Source organism: Pyricularia oryzae, chromosome 2 (genome assembly GCF_000002495.2).
Source record: "Pyricularia oryzae 70-15 chromosome 2, whole genome shotgun sequence".
NCBI classification, from domain to species: Eukaryota; Fungi; Ascomycota; class Sordariomycetes; order Magnaporthales; family Pyriculariaceae; genus Pyricularia; species Pyricularia oryzae.
In genome coordinates, this window is record NC_017850.1 from 6619596 (window position 1) to 6637309 (window position 17714).

Consider the following 17714-nt stretch of genomic DNA (forward strand, 5'->3'; position numbering starts at 1 on the left):
ATAATTTGCAATATGATGCCGTCTTTTTGGGATTCAATCACAGCCAATCATTCTTCTTTTACTGCGGGACAAAAGGCCCGGGGTTGGCTGAAAGGGGGGTGCGGTAAAAGGGCGGACTCGAGGGGGGCATAGTCTCCGTATATACGCGTTTATAAGTTAGGTATTAGGGTGGCTTGTATGTATACACGCACCCATTGGCAGTCTATGAGGCCATGCAGGAGATAGTCGTCGTAGCCAGGTATATGCTTATCCTGTCCCTACCTTAGAAACGCACGTCCATGCGTCATTTAATTCCCCTCTCGGTTTCCGTTCGTCTGGCCACAGCACGTAGTCTACTACGTATCAAACTTTGAATCCTGGCATCTCTGCTTTTTTTTGTCTTTTGTTTTTGCGGGACTGTACAAAATTTCCCCTGATAACAAGATCCCGCATTGCTCGTAGTCGGGACTTATCCAAGACTTTGGTTAAGCCTACAGTGAGACAGTGAGACTATAGGACGCAGCAAGATGCAGGTAACGAGAAGCATTTGGGCATCAACGCATTAGAAATATCCAATTAGTTTCTCTCGCCACACTTTGTTTTCTTCTTTTGGAAAACTTTAGGTACTACTCTCCACCTCGACGTCGTACACGCCCCGAGCTCCCGATTATCATAATCCCCGCCCTTTATATTTGTAACTCGACCCTTTCTCCGCGCTTTTTCTAGTGGTGGATGGACTTGAGGGTGTGTGGGTTCGGTTGGATGAGGATTCAGTAATCGTTGTTTTGCGTCGTACAGAATATACGGAGTACATGTCTGCAGTCTGCATGCATGAGGCATGGGGTATGATTCTCTCTCTCTCTCTCTCTCTCCCCCCCCCCCCCCCCCGTGTTTTTTTTTCTTTTCTATTCTTCTTATTACTATCCATCTCATCGAGATAGACTCACTATCTATAGTGTGAATAAGTTATGTATGTATCTACTCAATGCATATGCGATTGGTATGGGGTTGCACCGCGCGCAGAATACACAGACGCACACACCACCCCTTACCCATTCGTCGCAACTGCGTCGCCGCAACGATAGCCACTTGGCGCAGCTTTGCAGATTCGGCAAAAGCAGAACAATAACCCCCACCAATCGCTCACATACATGATCATGTACAAAAGTACTGACTCCACGCCACACTTTGGGAGACGCTTCTCGCTTGTCGACGGTGAAGATAACCGGTCAGGGACCGGAGAAGCGGGTGAGCGGTGCAGAACAAAGGCGCAACTTTTTTTTATTCCTTTCTTTTTTTTCTAGCAAGACATATATGCCCTTGTCGGGATTGCGACTTGTGGGGTTGACGGGTATAATGGGGGGGGGGGGGGGGGGGGGTGCTGACAGTATAGAGGAGGTGCAAAGGAACCTACGAAGTAGATAGTTGTATGCAAAGTATACACCCAAGAGACTATCAGGGAAGAACAAGACATGCCATCCATCTGTAAACCTCGGCCAGATGAGCAAGAATAGAACTCGGGGCATGCCTTGGGGGGATCCATCCACCACCAAACATCAGGCAGGGAATGGCTCACTGAACGGTAGCGGGTGCGGCTCTGCGCTGCTCTTCACCAAAAGGGAAGCAAAGCGATAACGCGTTCAGGCTAAAAAAGGACCAAAACAAGAATAGATAGACGGAGCCGGCCGGTATTGCCAGCTCAGGTGACATGGATCTTCTGGGGGCACCCATTCCCGACCAAACAGGATCGGACAACAGAGCATCCAACCCCCGACCTGTCCCCCTTGTTTTCTTGGGTAGCTTTTTATTACTGCCGTGGCATAATCCGTAAGAGCCGGGTTCCGTTGGATGACCGAGCGACAGTATAGAGAGGCGCTGAATAGACTGCCGATAGTCCGCCGTCTAAAGTCAGTCGTCCGTTGTGATACAACATCGTTCTGAGGCGGGTAGAACGTGATTATGGTATCGTGACGCAACCACTCTCTTATCGGTAGGTAGCAACTCGATCCTTGTCAAACAGGCACGCGCTAAGGATGGCTTGCATTTGCCAAGAGAAACCCCCTCTGGCAAGAACATGCTGCATAGTACACGGAAGTTCCGTGAGGGGCGAGCAAGTCGCCAAGTTACCTAGTAGGCAATACACATGATTTGATTTGGTGAAACGGCCTCCATCAATATCGTGCCAAGAAACTCGCTCTGCTGTGAATGCTCGTCAAAATGCTTGCATATGATCCCCGAAAGTCTAGTTAAGAAACGCAAACCATTGAGAAAATGGATGGCCCTGAGCCCCCAATGCGCCACAAATCATAAGAAGAAGAAAAAAGCTCGTACAAATTATAACAAGACATCGCAGATGTTTCCTGTTGGGGCTGCTACGCGCCGCGATCTCCATGTCTGTAAAGTCTTCTGTTGTTTCTCTCGCATAGTTCCAATCTAGTCCTGTGGGTGGCAGCACAACACCCTGGCCTTGGAGATGACGTTTTCGTACTGCTGCAGATTCCCGCCGTTCTCGTCGCCACGTTTGACTACCCCGGGAAACATTGCGCACCGAACCGCAGGCCCCGCCGCCAGCGAATCCTCGTCCAGCAGACCGCCCACGTCCTCCATCCGCGCCGGGTCGAATACGGTCTGCTTATCCGCATTGGCGGCGGTTGCGGTGGGCAAAAAGACACGAAAGAGGGCCCGCTGGACTGATAACTGACACGCCAAGTCGATGGCGGTGGTGATTAGTTGGCGGAGCGAGGTTTCCCGGGCTACAGGGTCCAGAGGTGTTGGGGATGGGCCGCGCAGGGCGGTATTTTGAACTGTCGATGCTGCTGCTGTTGTGGACTGGTCTGTTGTTATACCTGATAGTAGACGATTTATCCGCGCTATTATAGCATTGGTCTGACGAGCTGCTCCTTCTTGCATCTTTTCGGAAGCGTTTCTTGACAGCAATGTAAGTGTTGTAGCTCGCCATTGGTTAACCAGCTCTGGATCTTCAACTGCGCATGCATGAAACACCTGGTTAGATAGGTGCTGCCGTAGTCTTTATTTGCTAGAACAGTGACGGGGGTAAAACCAACCAAATGATCCCATCAATGCTTCCATTTGGGAAAACTGCTTGGCCTGGTCATTGCTCAGGCCTATGAAATAGCTGTCGAAAACCATCTCTACTAGTATCTTCGAGACAAGCGACTGCAACAGTGGCAGCTTTGTATCTTTGGCAAGGTCCTTGTATGTCGGAGCCAAAGAGCTCAGCTCCTCGAGTATATCCGCATCGGCATGCGAGAGGTCTGAAATTTGCCGGACAGACACAGATTCCTCAGTCAGCTTACGATGGCATGATCCCAAAACACGTCGGCATCTCAAAACTTCAACGCCCACTTCCCGCAAGTATAAAAGCGTACCCACCAAGTTTTGTCCTCCTAAAGTTGCTAATGATCCAGTTCTGTAAGCCATTGTACAGGCGCGAGAACCCATCTGCAAAAACGTCATCGGCCGGGGCGTCCCCGCCGCCGCCGTACGCGGACCGGGTGCTGTTGGCCAGCCATTCCTTGAGGCCCCTGACCTGGCCGCGGAGGTCGACGACCTCGCACTCGCGCGCGGCCAGGTCCCGGCGGGCGGCGTCCCAGTCCTGCCGGAGCTCGTCGCGCTCTGCGGCGCGCAGGTCGGCCTCGGCCCGCAGCAGCCGCAGCTCCGTGTCGGTCCGCAAGAACTGCTGGTGCAGGTTGCTGTGTTGAACCTGCCAAAACGCCGCCCGCTCACTCTCGTTGTGCGACAGGCTGTCCAGCTCCCGCTCCAGCGCCGCAATGCGCTGGTCCTTTTCCCGGAGAAGCTGCTGCGGGTCGTTGTCCTGGGATGTGGTTCTGCTCACGCGCGTAGGAGGTGGCGGCGGCGGCGGCGAGGTTCGACCCGAGGAGCTGGGGCTACCGTTGGGTTGCGGGCTTGGGCTTGGCGTTTTGTTTGCACCGGGTTTGGCCGAGCCAGGCAGCGCAGCGCGCGGTGGAGGAGCAATCACGTCGAGGTCGTCGTCGGAATCATTATCATCATCATCAGTGCTGCTACTGTTACAATTGCCACTTTTAGGAGGTGGTGGCGGGGCCTGTGGTGCAGTGGTGGCTGCTGGTGTCGCTGCTCTCGAGGACACTGACGTCGCTGTCGTCATGGTGGAAGCAGGGTTGCGGAGGACATGGCTCGACAATGGAGATGAACCGCGCGTCCGGATGCGTTCTCGCATTTAACAAACTGACGTGTTTTTTTTTCTTCGGTCGCAGTTGGGCGGCAACTCAACTACATACAGTCAGTCAAAGTCGTACAGACGGGTAGAGAGAACCACCCACCCGCCTTGCCGCTTCGCTGACGCGGGGCAAGATCGCTTGCCCGGGTCGCTGTGGGCCGCAAGGGCGGCTGCCTGGAGCGACGCCAAGACGCCCTCGTACCGGCAATAGGATGAAGAAACACATTTGGCTTGGTTGGTTGCAATGCTGAGTACGAGTACAGTAAATCGCTTCATCAACAACCCGAACCATCCCAATATCGCTCAATCATTCTAATTTCGTCCGTCCCTGGAGCCTCTGTGGAATTGTAGCTGCCTGGAGCCCGCTTACCCTCCACCAGCAGCTTGGCGTATAATATTGAGATAACATCAGATTTTCTACATTTGATACTTTGCTACCTAGCTGCAGATAATTTTTATGCGATCAATTCATCCAACCAGCTTCTATAAATTGAACTTGCAACAAAGATACATCACATCCTCATCATCCGACACGCGCCCATCTCCCGTCCTCCAGACCCAAACCGGCTGGACACTTTCGCTGATTCTACCCAATTATAGATATTTACGGTACAAGCGATGCAAAGACATCCTGGTGCTTGTCAAAAGTCAGCCCAGGTAGAGTTTTACGAGCGAGCCGGGGCTTTGCACGCTGTTGGATCACGCACTTCCGTGTACTGTACGCAGTATACGTATTGTGTTTCCATGTTAGCAAGGTACGGGGTATCAAAATTCCCTGATACGTAACCTTTGAGGCACGCGTCCGGAGCTGCAGACGTTAGGCAGATTCCGGTTTCTCTCTCCGCGGGAAAAGCCGTCGGATTGGAAAAGTTTACTGCCTAACAAAGCTAGATCTATCGTCCAGACGATTACACTCCTACTCATCGCAACCACTTGGTTGGACGAAAGCTTGGCGTGAGTTCTGTAGGGCAGGGATTCGGCCGTCTGGTGTAAAACTCCATTTCACACCGCCGCGAACTCTGTTGTCTGTTCCGACCCGGCTGGAAGCCGATAGGCAAGCAGATACTTTGGACCGAAGCCTAGTTGAGTGCAATTCGCGGAACCGTCCGATATATCTCTGGATGCCTAGCCTTTGACACATACAAGGATATGCTGCTGTTGCATAGGCTCTTCAAGATCACAATATATCTCTTGCATACTACTATTTTAAGACAGATTGTATCCTACATCTCCTCCAGCTGCCGAGGGGCCATGGCGATATTCGTAGTCCTTCCCCCTCCATGAGAGCTCCAATCTCAAAATACACACAATCATGGCTGCAGTAAATTATACGCGTCGAAAGCCACCGGCAAGGCCTTCAAGGAATCGAGAGACAGGCAGCAGGTACCTTCTCAAGAGCTTCCTGTATGGAGTCTTGGCTGTTCTGGGAGCCGTGGCCTACTATATTGCTTCCCGCCAATTGGGAGCAGACACCGCACAGTGGCTGGCACATCAAGCCTCGATCATAGCCGCCACTGGAAATCTGGACAGGCTGCTTTCCAGCCCAGCCCAGCAGGCTGCCATTCCAATCCAAGAGGCTGCCGGGTCGATCCAGCATATTGACACGCCTACGCCCAGGCATGTTATTGTCTCTTACCACCCACTAGTTATTATCGTGGAGGACTTCCTTTCCCAGGGTGAAGCAGCGTACATTGAGAATTTGGCGTAAGTTTTTCTTGTGATTCCGAATTCCTAGGTGTAGATTTACCATCTTCCGAGTCCTGTTTGGTCAGAATAATATGAGACAGTCTTTGGTGCTGACACAAACTGGCCTGTTATCACTTTTAAGGCAAGGAGGTGGACGCAATGTCTCGCACAGAGGGGAGTCTACCGCCCCGAGCTCCCCGAGAAGCTTGAAGTTTTCCGTTTCCACAACGGACCCCATCGTGCAACGTGTAATCACACGGGCCTCGAGCTTTCAGGGCTTCCTGCCGAAACAAAGAGTCCACGCAAAGGTGATAAGGTACGCAACCGGCCAGCGGGAAAAGCCACACTATGTGCAGTCACATCGTGAGATGCCCCGAAAGGCCGCTCGGCGACACGAGGCGACGAATGCGTGCATGGTTGCCGGGGCGGGACCGAGGCATGGAGATGTAAACAACGCGAGGGCGCCGGAACGCAGAAGAGACCACCACAAGCAGACACACCACCACCACAACAGCCGGCACAAAAAGGGGCTGAACCCGGGGTTCGGATGCCATAGCAACGGCATCAGCGTCGAAGAAAGGCCCGAATGGGAAACGACAATCTCCGTGGTTCTCAAAGAGACGTGCGGAGGCGGCTGCGGGACGCAGTTCCCCAAGATTCACATCGACTGGTCGACCGAGGATCGTCGCTGGTGCGACCTTGTCGACTGCGATGAGAAGGTTCTCACCATCAGGGCGAAGCCCGGGAACGCAATCTTTTGGAAAAATACCAACGCCGTAGGTGGCCGCGACGATGCCACTCTGCACACGAGTTTGTCAGGGCCGAACGGCAACAAGGTCGAACTGAACATTTGGGCACTCAACGGAATGCCGGCTGTGTAGGATAGGACTAGCTCTAGTTTCTAGAAATAGTCTGGAACTAGACTGCATGAACCACGTTATATGGTAACCCGCGATCCTTGATTGGCTTCCATTTGAGTGCCCGCAACTTTCCCACCGTAGGAGGTAAGTTCTCGACAAGCTGCCACCGTGGTTGGACGAAAAAACGCAGGCTAGTTTTAGCAACCAAATCACTGGTTCGAGTTTAGTTATTATGTAGCCTCACCATTCCTCTTGGGGCGATACTAAATTTGCTCATCATGCAAACGAAGGATTCTGGCCAACATGGTTGTCTTCAGATTGGATGAGGCCCTTTCCTTACCTTATCAACTCATCTGCCTGGAGCAGATAACTAAATTGCTAGTTCGCCGGTTGAACTTGCCCAATATCTACACCTAGACCATGCGACATCGTCAGATTGTGGCCTGTTCCAAAACCTACCAACGGCGCATTCCGTAACAATGACACAACAGAAACAGCCGACGCAGGTGTGCAGCAAGCCACCTTAAACCCACATAGGTATGGGGTGGCATGCAGAATCTGACGCGGGTCCGAGCCAGTGTAGAAGAAGACCAAACCTGGCCGAGACACTTTATATGCAGCATATCGGGATAAACTACATTGTCCATCATGGCTTTTGGTATAGCATCGTAGCTTTCTTTTTGGTGGTTTCTACCTACCGTCAAAACACGCTACCTTGCCATGTATCCCGATTAGGGACACCCCCAAATAACCCCCTAATTTACCTACCTACCCTACCTACTTACTCATGTACAAGTCGTGAGCCCCAAAAAAGGTCTCCCTCCTTGCGGAAGTTCTCGGGCCCGGCGCCAAGTTGCAGTGGCGGTCAAGTGGAGACGCATCGCCCGAGCCCAGCTCCCGACGTGCCAAATCAAGCCAATCAGAGCCCTCTATGTCCTTCCCCAGGGCCCCAACAATTTTCCCATCGGCTTCATCCATGATATATATTATCGGGTGAGCGCAAGTGGCATGTCTCCGGGGCACGAAACCTCCATGCGAAAACTTAATGAAAAGCCCCCGACCGGGAGCTCCTTGCACCTTGCCCAAGCCACCCCCTCAACTGCCACTCTATCTGCATCTCGTCCTTTCCAGAGGTTGTTCACAATTGATTATAACAAGACCAATATATGGGACTCTTCGTATTTTCTTTTTCGCTCTTGTTGTTCGGTCAAACTCAATCGTCCTAAATCGAATTGACTCTTACTATTATAGTCCCGCGTAACTCAATTCAAGGCATTCTTCTAGTCTTTGATTGTCTATAAGGAAAAACCTGAACCCGAAAAGGAAGAGAAAACTCTTTCATCCCGTGACGCCGCAACGCTCCTTGCAACCGTTGCAAAACAAATCAGTCGCGGCCCAAAAACTTGGCCCCCGATTTCAAACTACAGACGCGTCGCGCCGGCTCAGAAGCCTCTACAACCCATCATGGATGTCACAGTTGCCTACAACCAGCATTCGAGCCACGCGCGGCGCAAGAACCGATCCTCGACCAACCTGAACCACCTCACCCTTGCCCCACTGACCACGAAACTCCCGCTGTCGGACCCGGAGGAGCTTGCCGCGATCCAAACCGCCCCGCTCGTGCCGAGCACTTCATACCTACAGGGCAAGTCCGCTCCGACCACTCCGAGGCTGCTCTCGCACTCGCCCGCCCGCTCCCGCTCGCAATCCAGACGTGCAACTGGAGCCGCATCATTGCCCAAGAGCAAATCCACCACCCACCTGCACAGGACGTCAACCTCGGGCACCGCCACTCCGACCGCCGCCGGCAGGCGCCGCCACATGGAGGATGCCAACGGTCCGCTCTCGGCCAACGACCCCAACAACAGCGACTGGCTCCTCAGGGCAGGTGCCATGTTGAGCGGCGAGTATCGCGAGTACAAGGGCCAGGCGTGGCTGGAGACGAGGGCAAGCTCCACCAACCTTGTCGGCACGCACTCCGCCGCGCTTGACGCCGAGGAGATCGCCTTTGAGCACAAGATGGCGAGGGAGTACCAGCACTCCAGCAGCCGCCACCACAGCCGGCGCGGCAGCGTGCAGATCCTCGAGGACGAGTCCATCTACATGACGGCTACCTCGTCGCCACCGGGCAGCCGGCTGCCCAGTCGCTCGCAGAGCCGTGTGAGCAGCCGCACGCAGTTGATGACGCCTAGAGAGCGCCGGTCAATGGACGGCTACTTCAACGGCCACCACATTCAGGTCGATGACGACATCCCGGGCCCCGACTTTGTAAACCTGGACGAGAGGCTCGAGGCGATCGAGCAGGACACGAGCGTCGAGGACGAGGCTCACGTTCGCAGGCTTGTCAAGAGAGAGAAGCAGGACGGCGCCGGGGCCTGGTTCGGCAACGTCCTGGGTTGGCGGCTGTTCTCAGTGGAGGAAAATGACGAGGAGACTGATGAGGAGGATGACGAGGAGAGCTATGCTGCCGGAGAGTCCGGCGGAGACGCATCGCCGTATGACGTTGCGCAGATGGAGAGGCGGCGCGGCAATGGTCTTGCTCGCTTCGAGGGCATCACCACAGTCCCCGAGGCCCGAGTTCCGCCTCCCAAAGCCGACGAAGGCGGCTGGCAAGATGCCGCATGGCTGCTAAGCGTCGCCTCCAAGGTATTGTTGTAGTGTGTCGAAGTTTTGTCTTGTACATCTGTTTCATTTTCCAGCTACTGCAGCAAGTAAAACTTGGCATCCGACAACCAACCTTGTCATCTCTTTTTCTTTTTTTACGTTTGTAGCCCAAAGCGAGCAAAGTTGAATCGATGCCAACTCGTAAGCTCGATCTGGTCTCCATGACTTGTGCTTCGCGAGATTGCAGATCTTTACTACACCTTTACGAGTTTGTTCCCCTCCTCATTGGCGCGGCGAGGAAGATCTAGCTCGTCATTTCAACAGGATGACGTACTAAAAGGCATGTCAAAGCAGAATGTGCATACGTACATCTGGCCTAGACCGTTATGTCCCTCACCACCGCGCCGCACGTCTCACCCCAAAGCAAAAGCACAAAAGGGAACACGAAAAGCAGCTTTTCCTCCCTCATGTCAGAATCCCGTTCGCCCACCGTCTTCGCAGCATGCAGAGAAACAGAAACCGTCAACTGAGACCCGACAGATAGATAACTGACTTTTGCTATAAATGATGGCGGGCGGGGTTCATTGTCAATCTTTGCCTCATCGTAGCTGTCGATCGATGGCGGTGGGGTGTGGGAAACCATATGGCTCGCAATTGAGCTTTTTATTTTTATAGAAAAAAATAAAGTTGGGCATTTTAGTCGTCCGCGTGTGTATGTATAAACACGGCCGTGCTGAAAGTCTGGATTCTTGACCTTTCGCGGGGGGTCCTTTGCGGATAGGCCTTGGCATGCCGCACCGCAAGAGGCCGACTACGTCCTCGGGACGGTTCGAAACAATGAGAGAGAGAGAGAGAGAGAGAAAAAAAACCTGTTTTCCAGGTGTAACTATGCAAATCGTATGCAAGCCCAGCGCATATCGCAAGGGCGAGACAAACCCCCGTTGGGTGTTGTGCGCGTGCACAGATTGGAAAACAAACCCATTCCTGTGGGGATTTCGTTCGTTCCCTTGTTCGCAGCCAAGGTAGCAAGCAAGCAAGCAAGCAATAGATTTTACTCCGTTTTCCGTCAACGTGCCCAAGCCTGGACTGGAAGAGATAGGCGAGGTGTGCTGACACGGTTGGGAGAGGGCTGGTCTAACCCAATGAAAAATGTGAGGGCACCCAGGTTCGCTTCCCAGGGTCCAGTATTTACCTCGCGTGGCATAGACATCGGGTAGGGTTCATCTTTGCCAAGTGAGAGAGGGCTGAAAGTCCGAGCTTCATGACCCATGGAGAATAGGGTATATCGTGGAGAGAGAAGAGGAGGGGGGGGGCTGGGTTGGAGAAGCATACCGGTAGACAGGCAGGAGAAAAAAAAAAGCCAGGGTTTTCTAACAATGAATGGCATAATGCAAGACATCTCAGTCATCGTCCACAGGCAAGTATTTCTTTTCCGAGACGTCAGCTCCATTCCCCATTCCCCAAGCCCAAGAGTCCCGCGCCCAAGACACCCTGTTGCTGCATGTGCTTGAATGGGCCCTTTTGCGATTACCAAGTTGCCATCGCCACACCTTGTTTTCACGACTTTACCAGCAGGCTTGTCGTGAGGTCTGACATCTTGGCTTGAGGCTGCTGCACATATTGGGCTTCTGCTAAGTGGGTATGAGCACCGGGCGAACTGACGGGCTGGCGGGGAAGTGACAGAGAAGGAGAGAAAGAGTGAGAGGGTAAAAAACATAGTAATAAGTTATTGCTACTAACATCGATTTCCAGTCTCCAGTTGGTAAGTCAGTCAATCCACAATCCACAAATCCACAGACTCATACAGTAGTATCCTGGCTTCTGACCGCCAAAAAGATTCGGCCACTCAGGCAAAAGCGGACCTTCGACGCCGCCATGGGGTTTCTCATGCTTGGCGTGCCGCTTTGCCGAGCCGAACAAGATATACGCAGCAGCTTGCCCGGGTTAGGGTGGGTAATAATGGGCTTACCCATTTTGACGCCCACGTATGTATACATGAGTTCAGAAACTGACAGAGTTGAACAATAGGGCAGGGCAACCACATACGGATAGTGATATTTGGCCTGCCCTGTGGTCTAATCACACATGTACCGACCAACCTGGCTACTTAAATACTCACCTGCCTTATTCGGTCGAGAGGGAGAATTGGTCTGTAACCGGGGCCGATTTCTCAAAAACTGCCGGTGCCGGGCCTGGGCAACCAAGTAGTGGCCAAGAGGGTGCATTTTCAGTCATTTTGTCTCGGGTCTGTCCCTCCTTCGGTGTCCACGACACACTATCCAAAGAGGAGCGTGGTTAGGGCAAGGAAACCGCTTGCAACGCGATCCAATATCTACATGGGTGCGTCCCCGCCAATGGAACATAAGCCGGTGATTGAGGTGCACGTGGCCGTACAGAAACTCAGTGGGATATCCCACTCATATAATTTTTTGCTGTTTCTCGGAGATGTCGACTAATATTGAAACGACAGCCCCGTCAGCCCGAGTGGTGGATCAAACTGTATTGTGAACCCTTTTTGAGCTGCAGGTGAGGCGGGGTCCTATGACGTATTAGCAAATGTTGAGGTAGCATGGGATGGGGCCAGGGTGTGAGGTGATCTTGACCCCAGGGAGCCACGCTGTCTATCTACCTAACCTTGCTAACTTTTTACGGTCAAGCCCTGATTAAGCAGCGATTTAGTGAGTGGACCCCTCTCCATCAAAACGGTGAATCAATGAATCTACCCGCCCAAGATATGAAAGACCTAACTATTGTACGAAGTACCGGTAGTAGTAGGTGTTAGTCTAGCCCCCAAGGCGACTAAAACGGAGGGAGTGCTAGTCATTTGTTCTTTGCAAAGCCCGTTTTGGCTCCAAGGCGAAAGGGAAGAAATTGGCGTCATTGGAAACCAGGCTAGACCAAATATCCTAGCCAGACTATTATGGCCCGGATGTATTTGTGGGAGAATGACCGGCATTATGAGGCTGAGCCTTCCATTTAGATCGCTTGACGTCGCGGACACGCGGCGCTGAAAATTCTATTCGTACCCTAAGTATGTGATTGCCGGTAGTCCTGTTGTTGCGTGCCGTCTTGCCAACTCGAGGAAGAAACAAAACCAGGCAGGTGGATCGATAAATTGGTTTGATTTGTGTCATGCAACCGGGTTTATCACTCCAAGTGAATGGGTATTGTCGGAAGTTCCTAGCAATGATGGAATCCCTCGGGTATTATGACTGAGAAGAATTTCGTGGTTCTCTTGCAAGGTTGGCGCACACAAATACTACGCGCCCACCTATAATTAAAGGTAATCAGCGGGGTAAAGTTGGAAGTCGAACAGTCTGGCCGCAAAAAGCACTGTAGGCACTGGGACGAGCTTTTCGCGATCGGCGTGTCTGGAAGAGTCTAAAACTAAACAGCTGGGTCCAGTGGCTGGTAGTCGACGTCGTGAAGCGGGTTTGGCTTGGTGATGGATGCGAGTTGCGTGACAAGAGAGGGGCTATGTCTCCTTGGGAACCTAAAAAAAAAAAAAAGAAAAAAAAAAAAAAGAGTGGTGGGTTAGCCGCCAAAGTATCAAACCTATCGCGTTCCGGAATTTCGTGCACACTGTTGAAGAAATGAAAGGAAAGGCGGCAGAGTGGCTGGCAGCACAATGACAAAATATAAATCAACATGGTGGGTTATACCGTGCCTCCTGTGGCTGTCGCTCGGCTGCCCGTGGCCCTGCCCGGGAGATTGGTATGGTCCCTGCATTCTTTTTGCAGCACTCTCGGAACCTTCCATGGTTGGGTTTTTAATCTGTGGAGAAAAATATCAACAGCGCACGGGTACGTAATCAAAAGCAGCATGACCCCATGTTGTACAATGTAATATATATATAGTATGGGAAAGTCGAGGCCTTGGGGCGGGCGCCGTCTATGATGTTGATCGATCCCTGGTGGCTTGCTGAATATCAAGCCCAGGTTATCTCGGTGAGGTGCAGTCACCATCGGGTTTTGAACCACGCTGGGGACAAGGAGGGCGGCAGAAGCGCGGGATTTGCAAAAGATGCTGTCATGATGATATCAGCGAAGCTCCACAAGTAATATGCGAGTTCGACTAATATATAATCCGAACAATTTCTCTGCAAGTTGAGCAGGGGGACTGGACGTTAAAGATACGATACGAGAGCATTTTGCGCGAAGACGATATGAATCCGATACGAACAGCTTCTGAGGCAGAATAGAATGCTGAATGTTATTGCTCAACCAGGACCGTTGATTGTGGAGTGGAGGTCGGATTTGTCGATCCGCAACAGGTAATTGCTGTATGAGGTCAAGTTTTGGATGGGCGGCCAGTTGTCGCTCGATTCAGAAGCAAGCTCGCCTGAAATGGTGGGCCCTAGGGGCTCACGCCTCTTCTGCATGGAAGGCGGGGCTATAAGAAGGATGAGGTAGGTACTCCGTACAGGCGTATACCTGCCTCTAGGGTGTTGGAGACGATTGATGTACCGAGTCTGAAGGGTGAATAGGTTTTTTTTTTTTTCTTTTTTTCTTTCTGGGAAAGGCCAGCTAGTAAAAAACAGAAATGGGGCAATCGATAGAAGACCCAATTTTGAGCATTGAATCAAAAGTAAGGCATGGGAAAAAGTCGTTTAGTAGGGAATTCATTCTCACTTGGATTCAAGATTCCCTCTTTTCTTTGCAAAAGTTTATTTTTCTCGATCCAGGTTTTAACCGACAGGCATTTGGGAAGTCTCATGTTTTTTAGAATGATAATGCTTTGTCAGCCACCGTTAAAAGAAAACCTAGAATCCAGAGTCTAGTACGTAGTACGTATGTGTACTCGCATACAGTAGACCCAAAGACACACTAACTCAACGTGAGCATACCGCCAAGAACAAGGAACAGGGTAAATTTCCCTCCCGCGTTTCCATCTTTAATTTTTGTTTCTTTTTTTCTGTGCGCTCTATTTGTCTGTGCATTTATCGGTAGTATCCGATATCGCGTTTTTCTCGTGTGGATTTTCTGGATTAAAATCCTTTCAACGTCGTCCCGCTTACCCGCGCACACGGTTCGACCTGGCACAGTTGACCGTTTTCCGGCACCAGGTCCGTCCCGTTGCGCTGCATTCGTTCGCTGGGCCTGCGAGCCGCCCACGACCAAGGTAGGCCTATCAACCTTACCTTCCCGACCTGGCCTGTCCTTGGACCACCGTATACACCTTGTCTTTCTTTTGACACACCCCGTGGATTCCGCACTCTGACTACACTGCCCGCCGTGATCCCTTGAATTCTTTTTTGTTTTTATTTTTTTTTTAAAAAAAAACCCCTTCAAAGCCCTCTTCTACGAAAATACAGTATAGCTACTACGTCTTCCTACAACCCCCTCAGCATACCCATATCTCTCAGCTACGTCTTCCCTGCCGATCGGTCAGTTGTGTTTGCCAGGCTCCCTAACAACCTACCCACAATTGGTACTTTTACGAAGTAGCTTTCAATTGTAGCCCACGTCGATCGGTTACTTGTCCGACACCTGCCTTGCCTTGCTCAGATCAACCAGTCGCCAACAGGGCTTTACCCCGGCTCATTGCTTCCTTCCCATATCGGCAACTGCTCTCCCGTTCCCGGCTCGGAAGTAGCTTGTATTGTCCACACATACCTAGCGGCGACCCTCGCAGTTCTCCCATCCCCCTCACTACCCAGGTAATCAGCCCCAACCGTCAAGTCAGATCCGTGGCCAACGCCTTGACCGGATACTCGCCTCAAAATACGTAGTAAGTGTTGGACTTGAGCTGTTACTTTGCTTCATCTCTGCTGTTCTTGTTTTCGTCTCTGTGTTGTGATTCGGTTGCCGCCACTCTCGGTTACTAGTGTCAAAAGAGCTTGCTGGCTGTGTGGAGGGCTGTGATGTGAGGTCTAAAAGCAGTGGTTGAAGTACCTGAACAATGGTGACCATCTCATCCTCTGTGTGAAGATCCGCACAAATCTGTCCCAGATTGGCATGAGCATGGAACTTTTCCTTTAGTTGTTTGCGTCTGCCAAGAACTCACATCTTTACGGTTGTTTGATGTCGGAGGAGGAGGAGGAGAACAAGAAGACCAAAGTCGTGGGTCGGTGTGAAGTGTGCTTTTTTTTTATCCTTTTTCTTTTTTTTTCTTTTTTTTTTGTTTTTGAGCCGCTCACCTCCTGTCCCTTGCCCCCTTTACCCCTTTACCCCCTTACCTACCTACCTACCTACCTACCTACCTCATACCTTGTTATTTCTGACACCTACAGCATCCTACTATCGCTCCACTTACCTCTCCTACCGATCTTTTGGCATTACATTACACTATTATATTCGACCTGGTCACGCGCATCCTCTTGACTCCATCACTGCCTTAGCGAAATCGCAGTCCTACTTCCCACCCCCAAAAAGCACACCCACACATACTTACCTACTACGCAGCAACGTTCTATTTTTTCCTCGTTATCTTTATTCGAAGCACCTCGATCGACTTCATTCTTGAGCTGCAAGTCATTTCTATATACTTTTCTTTGCTGTACTGGACTACGTCCAGTGAACTGTCACGCCAGTGCAGTGCGAGTTTGTATACATCAGTCCCGGGAGGCTTGCTAGCAGAGCGTACACGATGTACTCTGTAAAGGACTCTGAAAAGGTCAGGTCAAAATTAGTTTGGGAAGCAAGCGAGTTTAGCATTTGTGCCTTGTTCCAGAGTCTTGGAGCCTATCTGCCTTGTACCCTTCCCCTCCCCCGCCTCCTCGGTTACTCTTTTTGATGTGTAAACAAGCGTTATCACTTATTGCACCTGAATTTGCGGGCAAAGAGATAACAAAATCATCCCGGGGAATTTCCGTGTCTCCAGGGTAAACGGATACTTCTCTCCCTATGCCGGATTCTCATCCGATTGTATCATTTTGAAAGCATTTTCATGCCAAAAATGCATATCAAACATTCCGCTCCGCTAGCCATTCTAAGAGTAAAGACTTGGTCACTGGACTTTACGCTTCCCAAGGATGGTCATGGAGACGAGGGCTAGATTTCTGACAACATATTGCCTAGAGCAGTCCGATTCCGAAGAAAACGCCGACAAGATGCCCGATTTTGGAGCCCATGTCGACAGCACGACGTTCGAACAGATCCTGGAAATGGACGAAGATGAGGCCGAAAGGGATTTCAGCAAACCTTTAGTCATGGGATTCTTTGAACAAGCAGAGGAGACTTTTGAAAAAATGGACAAGGCCCTGTGAGTTGCGTCAACTTCGTCTTCGGAGAGTCTCATGGACGCCCCCTGTGGGATATTTGTACTTTGCGACTGCATGCTCTGACAGCTACCTATATTTTCTAACCACATTTCCATCAAAATAGGAAAGATCGTGACTTGAAAGAGCTTTCGAGCCTTGGCCACTTCCTCAAGGGTTCATCCGCCACTCTGGGCTTTACAAAGGTCAAGGACAGCTGCCAAGTGATTCAACAGTACGGAAACAAGCTGAAACTAGACGGCACTGAGGAGCCAAGCGAGGATGTGTGCTATGAGAAGATCGATAAAGCACTTGTGGATGCCAAGAAGGATATGGAGAGTTTGAAGAAACTTCTCAATGAGTTTTTCGTGATCGATCCTTAGATTCAAGAAACTTCAAACGAAAGACAGGCCTCGCGTCCGGTTTCTGAAGAGGTCGCTGGCACGTCCTGGATATCGCATTTTCCCCCCGAAGTTGCAGCATTAGAAACGAGGGCTGTTTCGAGGGGAGCACAGCGCCGAGGACCAAAGCTGGCACGGCTTGGAGAGGGAGTGAAGGAGGTGGAAGGGAATCAAGGACTCTATGCGAGAGTCATCAATGACTTTTTTGGGTGGCTTTACCATTCCTTGAGCTCAGTTGTTGCAATTCAGCGTCATTCGTTTATCATTTGTTATCATTCAACCGATTACATGGCTCCAGGGGCAATATCATAGTGACACCACGCACGGCTCGCCGTGATTTTTTTTTTCCACGTCGATAAGTGGCTTACTTATTTTTGGGGGCAACGATAAGAATGGTCCTGGACATGGCATTGACTTTTTTTGACTCGCTCAGAACCTTTAGGATTACATTTGACTAGAACTACCTCAGGTAGATACTTATATACTTGCCAAGAGTATCGGATGACACTCGGAGTGTAAGTTAATTACATGGGCTTGGGCAAGTTTAGATGGCGTCGCTTTGCTAGAACTTGCGAGAAGGGAAAGGCCTAAAAAAAACACTCAGCAAAGAGACGAGCAAACACTAGAACTAGTAGTAATCAGACTTGAGTTGATAATTCAAAAGCATCGGTAGCCGTTGTGCTCGGGGCGAAGACCAGGAGCAAGTCATTATTGATTCATACCCTTCAGCGTTTCTCAACTCATGAAACAGCGTGAACGTTGGTTCA

General features: G+C 51.1%; 6 protein-coding genes across 7 annotated transcripts; 4 read left to right on the plus strand and 2 right to left on the minus strand.

Moving 5' to 3' along the window:
• Positions 1-1350: 1350 nt before the first annotated feature.
• Positions 1351-4312, minus strand: MGG_15083 (uncharacterized protein). Its single transcript, XM_003715321.1, has 3 exons — positions 3373-4312; positions 3045-3254; positions 1351-2963 (listed from the first exon to the last, which is right to left on the minus strand). The coding sequence occupies exons 1-3, from the start codon at positions 4196-4198 to the stop codon at positions 2413-2415; spliced, it is 1587 nt and encodes a 528-aa protein (XP_003715369.1). The 5' UTR covers positions 4199-4312; the 3' UTR covers positions 1351-2412.
• Positions 4313-4592: 280 nt separating this feature from the next.
• Positions 4593-6835, plus strand: MGG_07170 (uncharacterized protein). The gene is made up of 2 exons (XM_003715322.1): positions 4593-5902; positions 6027-6835. The coding sequence occupies exons 1-2, from the start codon at positions 5511-5513 to the stop codon at positions 6763-6765; spliced, it is 1131 nt and encodes a 376-aa protein (XP_003715370.1). The 5' UTR covers positions 4593-5510; the 3' UTR covers positions 6766-6835.
• Positions 6836-7808: 973 nt separating this feature from the next.
• On the plus strand, positions 7809-12919 carry MGG_07171 (uncharacterized protein). Its single transcript, XM_003715323.1, has 2 exons — positions 7809-11297; positions 11377-12919. Exon 1 carries the CDS (start codon positions 8209-8211, stop codon positions 9400-9402), a length of 1194 nt encoding a protein of 397 aa, XP_003715371.1. The 5' UTR covers positions 7809-8208; the 3' UTR covers positions 9403-11297; positions 11377-12919.
• Positions 12920-12996: 77 nt separating this feature from the next.
• MGG_15869 (uncharacterized protein) lies at positions 12997-13591 on the plus strand (the record flags this gene model as incomplete). The annotated part of the gene is made up of 2 exons (XM_003715324.1): positions 12997-13062; positions 13206-13591. 2 exons carry the CDS (start codon positions 12997-12999, stop codon positions 13407-13409), a joined length of 270 nt encoding a protein of 89 aa, XP_003715372.1. The 3' UTR covers positions 13410-13591.
• MGG_12366 (uncharacterized protein) lies at positions 13303-14054 on the minus strand. The gene has a single exon (XM_003715325.1). The coding sequence runs from the start codon at positions 13727-13729 to the stop codon at positions 13568-13570; it is 162 nt and encodes a 53-aa protein (XP_003715373.1). The 5' UTR covers positions 13730-14054; the 3' UTR covers positions 13303-13567.
• Positions 14055-14210: 156 nt separating this feature from the next.
• On the plus strand, positions 14211-17645 carry MGG_07173. Of its 2 annotated transcripts, none has more exons than XM_003715327.1 (3): positions 14211-15963; positions 16373-16551; positions 16674-17645. In XM_003715327.1, the coding sequence occupies exons 1-3, from the start codon at positions 15937-15939 to the stop codon at positions 16927-16929; spliced, it is 462 nt and encodes a 153-aa protein (XP_003715375.1). In that variant the 5' UTR covers positions 14211-15936; the 3' UTR covers positions 16930-17645. The 2 variants fall into 2 exon arrangements, with proteins under 2 accessions (XP_003715375.1, XP_003715374.1); XM_003715326.1 differs by having other exon boundaries at positions 14211-15078.
• The last annotated feature ends 69 nt before the right edge of the window (positions 17646-17714 follow it).